At 37.5% G+C, this 14,248-nt stretch overlaps 1 protein-coding gene across 1 annotated transcript in view; it reads right to left on the bottom strand.

Annotated features, from left to right (window-relative positions):
- The window catches only part of LOC122875815 (protein diaphanous homolog 3-like), a 183,962-nt gene extending 171,381 nt beyond the window's left edge, over positions 1–12,581 (bottom strand). The window contains exons 1-4 of the mRNA XM_044195365.1: positions 11,978–12,581; positions 5,304–5,336; positions 4,665–4,847; positions 3,849–3,953 (exon numbers count right to left, since the gene is read on the bottom strand). Of these exons, the coding sequence (XP_044051300.1) occupies positions 3,849–3,953; positions 4,665–4,847; positions 5,304–5,336; positions 11,978–12,100 (444 nt within the window). The 5' untranslated portion in view covers positions 12,101–12,581. The remainder of the gene's footprint in view (positions 1–3,848; positions 3,954–4,664; positions 4,848–5,303; positions 5,337–11,977) is intronic.
- Between the last annotated feature and the right edge of the window lie 1,667 nt (positions 12,582–14,248).

The following is a 14,248-nucleotide window of genomic DNA, read 5'->3' as shown; positions in this document are numbered from 1 at the left end:
TGAAGAATACCACATGACTGATGACGCCCAAACCTTCAAACGTCATGCATCAGAAAGAGCTTCATTCAGTTTGACATTTTTGAAAGTTATGCAGCTAAACTATGTGGTAGGCACATTAAGGGGATAAGAAAAGAGAAGAATAATTGAGAAATACGGCTTTGAACACTAGAAAGGCATAATCATAAGTATGAGAACATTTGCACCTGACGGTATTAATTTAATAAAAATGGGCTAATTTAATGAATATCTTTCTCTAATCACCATTAAGTTAAAATGCAGGAGCCCACAGCGGACACTGGGCCTAAACTACACCACTGAGATACATTCATATTTCATGTCAGCAAAAATATTTTATAGCTAGGCTTTTTGGGCTAATGCATTTATTAATTATCTTATTGTAACATATTGCACAATAACATCTATATTTACTGCAGCACCTCTGAACAAAAGCATTACAGATCTAATCATAACATGCAGGCTTCTTGGACTTTTACCACACACATATGAGACTAAAACAATTGAAAATAAAGCCGCAAGCAGCAATTCCTGGGTTCAAGCCAACACAGACTGTTAGAAGTTTAAAGATTTTGATCTGGACCTGGTCAAATGTGGCACAGAAGTGCACTTTTTTGCATTTTCACAAATCTTTCTGATTCATAGTCTGATTTGTGTTATGCCACACACATTTTATGCCCTCGTAGTGCCCCCTAGTCGTCCAATGATGATCCACCAAAAATTTGGTAGCAATCGGACCTACGGTTAAGGAGGAGATGTCAAAAATGTCTTTTTTTTTTTTTTTATTCGAAATGGCGGAAAATTTTGTTAGGCGGACTTTAGTGGTCCAAGAGGGTTTTTTGTAGAGCACATTGAGCTGGACTTGAGAGAAATTTCAAGTCATTCGGACCCCTTACAGTGTGAGGGGTGTGGCCTGTTCAAAACTGCATTTTTGGGCCTTAATTACAGCGCCGCCATGTGGCCGATTGGGCTCATCTTTCTATGGAAGCACATGCACATCATTTCCAGTTATTGGGCCATGTTTCGTGTTTCTAGCTCATTCCAGCTCATAGCAATTTAAGATGTGGCATAAGACAAATAATAATAATAATAATAATAATAATAATAAGACAGCACAAACACAATAGGGTTGTTAGGTACAAGGTGTTGTACTGCTTTGGCACCAGTCGTGAAAGGCTGCTATAAGTTCTACAAACCACCAGATGTCACTGTGCTTGCTGCATTTGAAGCCCCAAATCTTCAAATCTTTTTTTGGCACAAATAGAAAGAAAGCCCAAAAGCTTCATAAGTCTTCACCTGCCCATCACTACAGTATAGCATAACCTTGAGGGTTTTACTGTTTAAGGACCTGGTTTTGGTCTGAGGGGGTAAATTCTAAAGCCTGGCCTGCCTCGTAAAATAATGAATTAAATAATAAATTACTTTCGCTTTCAGCCATCCTTGTTGTTGCTCTGCATAACAGTACGACATCATTATATCAACAATTCAACGATATGATATGCCAGTAAACAAATGCAGGCATATAAATAGGCTGGTCCCCATGGTAAGTAGAGATGGATAGCCTAAGGCAACTTTGGTGGGATGTCTGGTTATAGCAAATATAATAAATGCAACACTTCTTTGCAATACATCAAGCCAACTTAACCAGAAAACCTTTAAATAAATTTTAAAAAACATGCAAAGGAAATTCTGAGCGGTCTGTAATACAATGTGAGGTAACTTGATCATTGGTTAATATCTGTGATATTTGTTACAACAGTTGATTTAAGTTAGAAGGTGCCCTCAGAAAGAGGTTCTTAAGCTTATGTTAATATGAAATCAACAACGCCCCAGGTAAGCTGTATTTTCATTATTATTTAAACTAAGTATCACAGACTGAACCCATATTAACTATGAACATGCTCTGGGGTAGATATTTAATGGAGTATCACCTGCAAATTGTGGTCTTTCAATAGGATTCTATTCTTAAGGGTAAGAGAAATCAATATAAAGCATTTGCCTTTTTTTGGTCTGGGAGAGAAAGAATGATCCATAGTTTCTATTTCTTTGGAGATTTAATCGTTTTCCTCTGAACACTGACAGTTTTATCACCCTCTATCAAGATCCATCTGTCTGCTTTGAGAAGGAGTAAAGGAAAAGCTTAGGGCTCATTGCTGAAACTTGAAGGAGGACCAATCAACCATGGTAACAAACTCAAATACACAAAATCTAATCAATTATCTTCCAGTACTCAAAAATGTTATTAAGAATGAATACTAAACCTCACTCATTTGTGTTGTGATGCACTACCACCCAAAAGCAAGAGAAATTATTAATGCTGAAAATCTATTTTGATCACCTTTTGGAAGAGGGGAAGCAAACCACACACAGAGAGAGACAGACACAGACACAGAGAGAGAGACAGAGACAGAGACAGACATAGAGACAGAGACAGAGAGAGAGACAGAGCGAGAGACAGACAGAGACAGATAGAGAGAGACAGAGAGACACAGAGAGAGAGAGAAACAGAGAGACAGACAGAGAGAGAGAGCGACAGAGAGACAGACAGAGACAGAGGGAGAGAGAGAGAGATACAGACAGAGAGAGAGAGAAACAGAGAGACAGAGAGCGACAGAGCGAGAGACAGACAGAGACAGACAGAGACAGATAGAGAGAGACAGAGAGACACAGAGAGAGAGAAACAGAGAGACAGAGAGAGAGAGAGCGACAGAGAGACAGACAGAGGGAGAGAGAGAGAGATACAGACAGACAGAGAGAGAGAAAAACAGAGAGACACAGAGAGAGGCAGAGACAGACACAGAGAGAGAGACAGAGACAGACACAGAGAGAGAGACAGAGACAGACATAGAGACAGAGACAGAGCGAGAGACAGACAGAGACAGATAGAGAGACACAGCGAGAGAGAAACAGAGAGACAGACAGAGAGAGAGCGACAGAGAGACAGACAGAGACAGAGGGAGAGAGAGAGAGATACAGACAGAGAGAGAGAGAAACAGAGAGACAGAGAGCGACAGAGCGAGAGACAGACAGAGACAGACAGAGACAGATAGAGAGAAACAGAGAGACAGAGAGAGCGAGCGACAGAGAGACAGACAGAGGGAGAGAAAAACAGAGAGACACAGAGAGAGAGAGAGAATGACAGAGAGAGAGAGTGACAAAGAGAAAGAGAGAAAAGAAACCTATTTGGAACATTGTAGAGAAGAAACTAAAAGCTAAAGTCGATCAGATTGTTATCTGGCCCTAAAAAGATATTATGAATTGGCAGAATATCTCTCTACTGTCAGAGCTAGAAAGCAGAGACAGATCCTAACCAAGTACAGGCTCAGTGACCACAAACTGGCAATCACAAAAGGAAGACACAAAAAATCCTAGCAACCAAAAGAAAACAGTGTGTCACTGTTCACACAAGACAGGCGAGGTTGAGACAGAGATGCATTTCCTCCTACAATGTAAAACATTCAATGAAATAAGGAACATTTAACAAGTTCAACTCTGTAATCTCAGATTTCAAAGAGCTAAATGACCTCTCAAAATTAAAAATACTCCTAGGAGGGGGAGACAGGGCATAGCTTGCTGCCCAGTATGTATCAAAATGCCACAACCTGAGGGACTGTGAATGACCTAGACACCACACACACACACATAAAAAAATGTTGCAATATTTATGTTGTTTTCACTTGTATTTTTAACAGCTAGTCAATATGTATTATTATTACTACATTATCTTACTTATCCGTATATATTCTAATAGCGCTTTTTTTATTAATGTTCACAATTTCAAAACATAGGAAGTGAAATTAAGTCAAAAAATATTCATGCATTCAAAAACTTACAGTTTTAGAGGCAGTAAAAACATACTGAATGACCATTTCTCTCTTTGTGTTGAGGTCTTTGTCTCTCAATGGAGTCTTTTTTTCCTCACTCAAGTTCATGTCCTCCTGAAAAGAAAAAAAAAAAAACAGAAACAGACAAATCTTTAATGTGCAATATTCTTGTTTTTTTTTAGATTTTAGAAACAACTCTAGCAACAGGACTTGCTTTGGTTTTTCCCCAGTGTATCAATCATACAATACTTTAGCAATATTAGCTTCAAGTCCAAAGTGTTAGTGTAGACAGCTTATTTATTTCTACCATATTTATTTTGTCCCATTACCTCTTTAGCTTAGATTTTGTTATCAGTTCGCCATATTGGCGAAGAAATGAGACAGTGTTTTATTTCTGGAAATTATGTTTGAAAAATTGGGGATCATATTATATTAGAGGATTAGACATTATTGTATTCACAACAGCAGAACTTTTAAATGTAGTGACAATTTCTTGTGTTCCAAAGAAAGCCTGTTACTATAAGAATATTGCATTAATGGGTGTTTGGAGTGTCTACCATTCCATCTACATAAAGTATGTCTGGAGGTAGTCAGCCCCAGACCTAAATTCATAACGAGTGAAAACAAGTGGAAGTCATCTCCCAACATCTTTACGGCAGACACAGTCACATATCAAGCAGCCAAACAATATGGGGTTGTAGTATGTCCTCTCAGAAAATAGCGAGCCCAAATAGTCTTGGTTTATGAAACTGACCACTTCTAAAAATAAAAAAAAGGAAAGTGTGTACAATGTACACAATATTGTACAATGATAAAACAACATACCATCATCTTTTCAAACAGAGCCAAGATCTCTTTTTCTGAGGTGATCTTTGATGAAAGCTCCTCGAACTGATGTGAGGTGGATGATGAAGAAATGGACCAATCATTAGTATTGTGTTTAGAGTGTGACAAGGGTGGCCGCTCCTTTTTACTACCCGGAATCCGAATACTGGCGAATCTGTCCAGCTGTACAGACAACAGAGAAAACACAATTAAAATAGGTAGTAATGAGTACACAATGCCAAATTGAGACAGATAAACAATGTGTTAGATTATGAGCATATTTAAATGGTTAATACTAGAATAGAATAGAGAATAGAATAGACAAAACAATTAGCCTATTAATGAGTTAGAAAAACAATGCTATTAGTGTGAACTGCATGAACAAAGCACATACACAGAACATCTGTTTAACATATGTTGAGCAAAGCACTATCTAGATAACATGTGGTCAACAAAAGACATTAGTTAGTGAGAAAAGCAGTCAATGCTTTGTAATGTTAATGAATTCTGGTGTCTGGCAATGAAGACCAATTTCATTGCCACAGAAAATAAACAGATTAGATTACTTTTAGTGATGTTAGATGTTGCAGAGATTGACAACCAAGAGAAGAGAAAGCAAAACTATTTCTCAAATCTTACCACATCATCTGTGATGTTTCTAAAGGGTAAGTGCTACAGGTGGGGAAAAGAAAAAACAAATCAGGATGCATAAAGCTGCATCAAATATACACATTTTATCTATCTATCTATATAAATATAATTAAAAAATATATATTTTTAGACCTACAGCAGCCTGGAGCCTTTGATTGCTAACCAAGTAACCAAGTTAAAAGTTTTGGTTCTTTATATTCTGCATTAGAGAATTCAAAAGTTCAATTTGTGGAGTTCATTTCTGCATTAAGGGAGAGAAAGATACAGTGACAGTAAAATGTTGCTGCTTTTTTGTCTCTACTCCATTACACTGATCTTGAAATTCAAAAAGAAACATAATGTCACCAGTCATCCTTTAGATTGCCATGAATAGTTGGATCTGCTATAACGTTAAGGTATGCAGTGGCTATCAAGGCTTTGCTCCACAGGTATTAATGGACCCAGTGTATGCCAGCTGAATGAAGCCCAAACTACTGCAGTCTCCAGGATCCTGTACAATTATCATCAAGTACAATGGGTGGGTGCCAAACTCCCTACAAAAAGAAAATGCTTTTGGGTCACCCAGCTGTGCAGTTTAGTCGAAATGTCTAAACCCAAGTGTCATGTTAATCAACATCAATGACACTAGTCATTTAAACAAAAAATGCTGCCTAAAAAGTGCTTCTCTAACAAGCCCTGTCTGCAAATTATGAAGGATCCATCTGTACTTCGAACAGGTGTAACAGTGTCAAAAATGCCAAAGGAATAATCCTAATAAGGAATGAGAAGTCAATACATGAACAGAAAACATTACATTTCAAAATGTTGTCATAATGAAATGCTGAATGAAAAACTGATGAAAGGTTAAGTCTCCCTCAAGCAACAGCAGATCGTACATAACCTCAGAGAAATAAATCAATACACACCAGTGTTTAATTAATATAAAATTGCCTGGAATAAAATGACAACCTGTCAATGAGGCATCCCCCTAATGAGTGTTCCAAGATTAACATCATACATGTTTGCATGTGCTAGAAAAGAAACAGACTTAAAATTGACATGAGAGAGTAATAATAAAATGACTCACCATATGCCTACTGTAGGAATTATTTTGTCTCCAATTTGAGACAAATTGGTTGACGATTGGTCAAACTAATTGGAAACAGCAGTCAAACTTTTGCCTCACATGCCCACATCTTGACAAACTACAGCAAAGTAGGCAGAAGGGTGTAACATTGGTTTGAAAAGTGGGGGGACACAATAAATCGGGGATCCAGGGATCCTCCCACAGAAAAAAAGTGTTTGCTGGTTAACCAGCAATGCTTTGTGTTTTCTAAGTTTTTCAAGATCTCACTATTGCAAAACTTTTGTTTTAATGGAAAAAATAGGATGGCCTGACGACAGTAATTTTAAAATTTCAGTGAATTCATTCTACTTTCCACTATCACACTGTTCATTTAATTAAACTCTGATAACATCTTTTTCAATTAACTGAGACAAGTTACTCCCCACTAGTAGAGATAACGTTGATTTGTAAAACACTGCACATGCAATCCACAACAGAAAAGAGAGGTAACTACAGAAAGGGAATGCTTCATGGAGGTCAGGGAAAAGCAAAAATGAACATAATCTTTGAACCCTTCATTAACAAAACTTAAAAATACTTATCACAAGGCAAACAGACTAATATGCAGGGCTCTCGCCAACAAATGGAATGAAGGTGCTGCACCATCCTAATTACCGATATTAAAAAAGCAAACTTTTACAACTATGGCCTTTTAAGTCATGATTTCTGCTATGCCTTTTTTTTTTAAATGAACATTTCCTGCAGAAATCCCCACAAGAATAACACAAGTGGATAGAACACACAGGTTAGTAGTACAACAGACTTGAACCTATCACTCACAAGGGTTTTCGTCCACACAAGATTTAGTGAGGAGTTTCTTTCTAAAAACGTAACTTTCTGTCGATTGACTAATTGATTAATCTCCTTACCATTTCAGCATTACCTCCCAGAGAGTATCAGATGCACTGTCAACCACAATAAATGCTGATAAAATTTTACAATCTCAAATTTCAGCTCTAAAATGACAGATACCCAAATACTTGTGTATTTTATTCATCATTTATTCATTTTGTTTTTCTGGCTTATTTGGAGATGAAAGCGTTATTCTTAATTTTTTTTTAAACTGGCATTGTAGGTAAATTAAGTGTCTCAGTTATGCTAAATTAATTCACAGTTGCTTATTTGAGCACCGAAATTCAGTAATATTGCCCATTAACACTAAAAACACTATCCAACATTTAGTGCTTGCCCCTCCCTCATTACCAACACTGATCAATTATCAGTTATTGTACTGGACAGCTTCCATGTCCATCTCCCCCAATAAATAAAGGTTACTTTTTTTTTTTTAAGTGATACAGAGAAAAGATATTGAACATCCAATACATTAATGAGACCATAAAACCTTTTCAGAGCTTCAACTGACAACCTACTGATTTTGGAAGTAACAATGAACAGTCTTTCTCATCCTTTTTTTACCCTACACTTAAGAAGGCCAAAAACAGCATCTCAAAAGAACATTAACACATTGAATTAACGTGTCCATTCCATTTCTTTCTTTGCTCTGCTTGAAAAAAGACCACCTCACATCAAGTGGCCTTTAATGGCAAATCTACTTTCTACCAATTACAGTAAATATTGTGGTATCGCAGTGCCACCTATTGAGATGACAGGTAACTAAATAAATCAATGATGTTTACTGTGAAAAATATTTACAATGTTTTTCAGTTATTTGTTATAATAATAGTTATACGTTATTAATGTTGTTAGACAGACCAATCTGAAATCCCTCTCTCTCCCTCTAAGCATTTCAAGACTAAGCTGTACTATCATAGCTCCATGCATGTATCTTTTAGTGGGAACAAGTAACAAGATGTTCTTTGGTTGTGTATTTCTGACAGTTAAAGGCAACATGGCCTTAGTGTACTTTTTAGCTGCTTAGTATATTAAAAGAAACCAGAAAAATAACTAACACCTTTGACAGCCTAAGTGAAAATGTGTAGTTTAGCTCACGTAAGGATGCTTTTTACTCTTATTGACAACAGTGAAAAAGTGCTGCCAAGAGTAAGTCAACAGCACAAAAAGCAATCTCAGTATGTTTTCAGTGCAAACACAACACTTCCTATGCTTTTCACAGTAAAAGCTTGTATTGCTTTTTGAAGTAGCCACACACAAAGTCTTGGGTGAGGTCCACTTACTAGTTTTTTCCCCAGGGCTTTCAACTACATCTCAGTCATCATCAACAGATGGAGTTTGCTTAGTTGTCATAGAGATAGCTCCGTTGTCATCATAGTCAAGAGATAATAGGTGGTCATATATGGGATGAATTTAGCAGATCTGCATGAGCCGTGCATGTCTCTGTGTGTGTGCATGTGTGACATCTCGCCCTGTACTCCTCCCACACTCGCACCGCATTCCTTGCGCACGAACAAGAGAAATCGTGAGCAACATCACAGCCGTAAAACATAATTCAGAGTGAAGAGAACTGCTGATTCTGTTTTCCTCAAGAAAATGCTGCAGTGGCTGTTCCACCAATCCCTGGGCCTGAAAGGCCCAGCCCAGACCCGACATCATCAGCGGAGGTAACCGTTCCACCTGTCTACCCTGTCCTAAGTAGCCTTATAGGCTACATCATTAACAACAAGCCTCCTCCACATGCTCACCTGCAGCCATGAAAATGGAATAGCAGGTGAAAAACAAAACGCGAGTTGTTTTTTGGGCGACTTTATAAAACATACTACTTACAAAGAAAGACAACAGAACAGACACATACAGAGAGAGAGAAACAGAAAGAGGTGGGGCAAGCCGGTATGTGTGCAGTAAGAGACAGAGGTGTAGGGGTGTGTGTGTGTGTGTGTGTGTGTGTGTGTGTGTGAGGGGAAAAGAGAACTTACATAGGGAACTTAAGGGTTTGTAAGTAAAGACTAAAATAAGGTGGAGAATTGAGTAGAATTATGATGAAATAACCTACTAGAAAAAGGGTAATGTGTGTGTGAATACAATATTTTCAATAGACAAATATAAAGGTTTTGTATTCTTTTCTATTTATTATTGCAGTTTTGCACAATAAATGTTAAAATACCTCTGTACTATGTGAAATATGTCCTCGTAATACAGTTAAGAGTACAGTAATAGCTGCCATGCAGTTACCATACCAGTGCTTTATCGCTTCAGAAGCATTGATATTGAAATTCTAAAAATATACCGTGATATATACCGTTACTGTTCGTGTTTCAAATTATACCATGAAATAATTTTTAGGCCATACCGCCCAGCCCTAAATTATGACCTAAATTATGATCTTAATGAAAAAGTTAGGTGCATCAGTGCCACCAATGTCAGAAGTTAGTCTGTATATGGATGAGGATGGTCTTTGGCAATATGTGAATGGCCTCCATCCACACCAAAAACCATCCTTCAAAAGAGAGAGGGGTTATGATCTCCCACAACATACAACCACCTTTTAAGTTCCATACTTACTGTAGGTTACGTGATGACAACTGTGCAAACTCCATCAATGTGATCAATTGTTACTGTTTTATTTTAATGATAAAATAAAGTCTATAAAGTCCTTCCTGTGTGGTGCTTTAGAGATGTATGTGCCACACTGTATGAAAAAAGTTTTTTGACAGCGAGGTTTATTTTGTTTATTTCTATGATTTCAACACGGATTTGTTGTTCACAATGTAAGTTAACATTAGCATTATCAGGGGAAAAAAATACCATGTGCGCTACTTTCATGGCATGGTGCTGAAAAAGTAGCACCCCGTCAGATCTCACAAGTTCTATGTACATTCGTAGTTAACTTACCTAACACTATGCAGCAATAGCCTGATAAACTTTAAAACACACCTGTATTAATACTTACACTGTACAGTGTTTAACTGTCTGTGCTTATCACGTAATGTTAATTGTTAGCTAATGTTAGCTAGCGGGTTAGCTGTTAATGTTTATTGTTTACGTTAACACAGCTATATTTGCAGGAGTGGGAGAAATCCCGTGTTACTGTTGATGTCCAGCGTGAAGACGGAGACACTGGGAAATGCAAGTTTATTTGCTAAGTCGCATGTAATTAGGAAATTAGCAACTTTCTTTTAAGGGTACGATGGCCAGTTCAAAACAGGGCATGCCAAACTGGCCACGTGGGTAGTTAATTTTCGAAGGGGGCATTGCGCACACACTCCAGGGCATACACGGGGCCGTGGTATACACGGGGCTGTGGTATAATTCCTTCCTTGATATTGCTTAATTTGTCTGCCCAACAGTTAAAAAGTTTTTATTTTTAGACACTGTATATACAGTATTGCATATATCTGCATCACCCCCTTTCAGACAGACACAGTGCAATGATACAGGTTAAACCTGCATTGGCAGTCAATTTGAATGGTTTAACACATCAACCAACCTGACTTGACAACCCCGCTTTCAACCAGCACTGAACACTCATCTTAGTAGGTGAACAGGTGTTTCTATAAGGGCTAGTAAATGTTTGACATTTAGCCAACAGCTTATCAGTGGGAGTGGATAATAACAGTCTGGATTGAAAAACTATTCCTGCACAGACCTTTACTACGACTGTAGACTAGAATCACAAGGAATTAACTTGTTGTAGCACTCTCATAAGAATGGGGTCAAATGCGGGTTGAGAGTGCATTAAGTAGATCTGTGTATGACCACAGAAGAAGAAGAAGCCTGACTGCTTGGAAAATGAGACCCCTAATTGAGAACCCCAATAATGGCAATGTTTGTCCAATAGTAAGTCCCCATATCTTCCAGAAGAATACAGCAGACAAATACCAGGTAGGCAGAATGTCGGTTGGTTTGTAGTAGTAGGAAGCACATGGATTAGTGTAAGGGCTAAACCCTGCGCTAATTATAACCTTTTGATTTCCTACATGCAAAGTAAGTCAACGAGCAGTCAAGGTCACTGTTCACAAAAAAACTCTGACATGCAAATATTGCATTGTGTATGAACTTTCTTAACTGTGAGAGGCATTTTCTCAGCAATAGACATAACAGAATGTGTCAAGTAAATACATTACATAGGCATAACATATCTCCACCACGGTTCTATTGCTCGCCTATGTTTCCTAAAGTACGATTAAACTGAAATTGTTTGTTTTTGTTTTGAAATAATTTAATCAGAATCAGAAATACTTTATTGATCCCCGAGGGGAAACTCTTTTGTTACAGCTGCTCACTATCACGTCAGTGTACACTTGAGAATAGAAGGAATAGAAGTACTAAGCAAGTCAAAATATAAAGTAATTGAAAATAGAGTGAATTAATCAAAGGTCATTTTCAAATATCTTTTAAGGTAGAGTCATGCATCTACTCATGTGAAAAAAACGTAAAAATATGTAATATGTGAAAAAACGCAAATAAATATAATATATGAAAAACGTTCTTGTAGCCACATTTTCCTTGTGGGTTTTGCTCTTTCCTGTGTGTATGTGGTGTCCATGGGTAGTAACAGAGATAAGAGATAATGGACAAATTTTAATAGGGATTGACTCATTTGGAAAAATGAAATGATCCCCCCAATGTGTTTGTACACTCAAGTCTATAAAATGTTGTCATAGAGCTAAATTACAACAAGTGTTTAGTCTGCCATACTTACAAACTTTGGTTTGCGGTCTCCTTCATCGTAACACGACGTGCTGTGGTTGGAAGAACCCTTCTTCTTTTGAGATTTACTGTCTCGTCCGGTAGTAGATTCAAACCGCTGACTGTAACTATCCATGTTGTTAACCTAATGACTTCTACACGAGCTAATAGCTACTAAAGACGTTAACCTTGTAATGTATGCAATGTTAGCACACACCCTAAAATGGTGAAGAACGACACATGCGAAATTGTCTAGTTATATTACCATTCGTTCGTGTCTTGAATTAGCCGGACAGCTAACGTCCACACGTATATTTTCCAGACGTCACTCCCAGTAGTCTGTTTAGCTAGCTAGCAAGTTTGCTAAACTATCATTCACTGGTGGCTTTACTTAGCACTAATCCAATTTATGAACTGTCACGTAACGCTTGAGTTTCCGCTAAGAGAAGGAATGCGGCATACAACTTAACGCTTTTCTCCATTGACAAATTTTATCCGGCCATTAATTGAAACCTATATTATATAGCAGTAGCTATCTGAAGCGTTGGCTGGATAAATTTATGTGGCAGATATTTTTTTGACAGACCCGCGCAAAGATGATGTCAGTTCCGCGTGTTTAATCCATCCAATAGCATACACGGAGCCACAAAAATGTAATTATCATTGGTACAGCCCCCTCTGTTTACAGTTGAAAAGGCATTTGATTGGCTGCAGTAAGCTGTCAATCGGCCCTACTTCATATTAGGACTGTTCGTTTTATTCAGCCTGGGTCTTCCGTAGGTGTGATGGTTTATGTAGCCTGGGTCTACCTTGGTTGCAGTAATGTTTACAGTTTGTCTGCAGTCATTCATGTCATGCCATATAGAAATGATACAAATTGCAGCTTTAACAGCGTTAATGTAGATTAACCCACAGGGCACATTTTAATAAATACAAATTACCAACCATGTAAGCTGCCAAATACAAACGCAACATTTACTCCAATCTATTACTACAGTAATAGTAATAGAGTTATTGAGGAGTCTCCTGTACATAGTTTAAAGTATTAAATAGTTTTTGCGTGTTTAAACTTTCAATCAAGTTTATAGTCATAATAGGCCTACTAGTATGCACAGTCATACTCACTTGTCAGATATACAGATAATGTTCTGTATATTTTAGAAAAAGCTTTGTCCTTCTCCCCATACTGCCCTGCCACATTTCAATGATCCAACCCTTTACTTCTCATGTAGGCTTTCATGTGAAACTTGGGGTGGAACATAAGTTGATGTTTCCCTTTTATTTTTTATTAGGCTGTTATATTCAAAGTGCTGCACTGTTGGTTTTCAGCTTTGTTGGGCAATTTAAAAGTAAGCTTAAAGCTAGAGTAAAATCCCTAATACCTTTTCTGATGCAAACAGCAATGAGCTGATGTGATGCAACAAACAGAAACCTTTGTGAGATCATTGTGCTCTTCTCAAAACAGTATTTGCTCCCCCAAGACATACAGTATCAGAGAGAGTTCTTTAATGTAAAGCCAACCAGTATGAAACACTTGTGCACCTGTTAGTGAAACTCATGAATTATAGGAGAATATATTAAATGTGAGAAATATTGACAGTAAATCATATAATATTAGTGATTGTTCTTGGTGGATGCTTTGTGAGCTATTTCTACAGTTGATGTTGTTTTTCAGCAGATGCTTGATCATGCAGAACTTTCCTTTTGAGGACAATAAAGTTTACATCTAATGATGGCAATAGGATAAAAAGCCAGAAGTAGTATTAACCTTTCCACTACCTTTATGCTTCCACACAACTGGAACATGCCAATCCTTCCCAAAACCTCAGCACTGGAGTAAAATGATAATTAGATATGTGTAGCCTAATGAATGTTGGTTGTGATTTTGACTGAAGATATCCTTGCCATTAGCAATACCAAGAAGCCTACTGCATGCACTTGGCAAACAAGCAACAGGTCGTAGATTTCAGCTGGCTCTTAGCTCATGTAATTTGCTGAACTGTCACATTTCGAGCATCAATCTTTTACAAGTGGAGCAGTAAGTCAGTATAATGCTTCCACTATTACTATGTCAATCTGCAAAAATAGTACTGTTACATAGGAATTGACATACAGATGGAAATTTGTACAAGTATGGCTTGTATGTGAATTGCTGAAAACATATTTGGCATGCACATTTTGAATGAAAAATGATGGTTTGTGTTTGTTTTGTTATTTTCAAAGCAAAGCTTGAAGTCAAATGTCACAAATGAATGAAACTTTCAGCTATAAAATCAAATTTTAC

The sequence above is a fragment of the Siniperca chuatsi genome, linkage group LG1 (assembly GCF_020085105.1).
Source record: "Siniperca chuatsi isolate FFG_IHB_CAS linkage group LG1, ASM2008510v1, whole genome shotgun sequence".
Taxonomy (NCBI): Eukaryota; Metazoa; Chordata; class Actinopteri; order Centrarchiformes; family Sinipercidae; genus Siniperca; species Siniperca chuatsi.
This window is presented reverse-complemented; position numbering and strand designations above follow the sequence as displayed.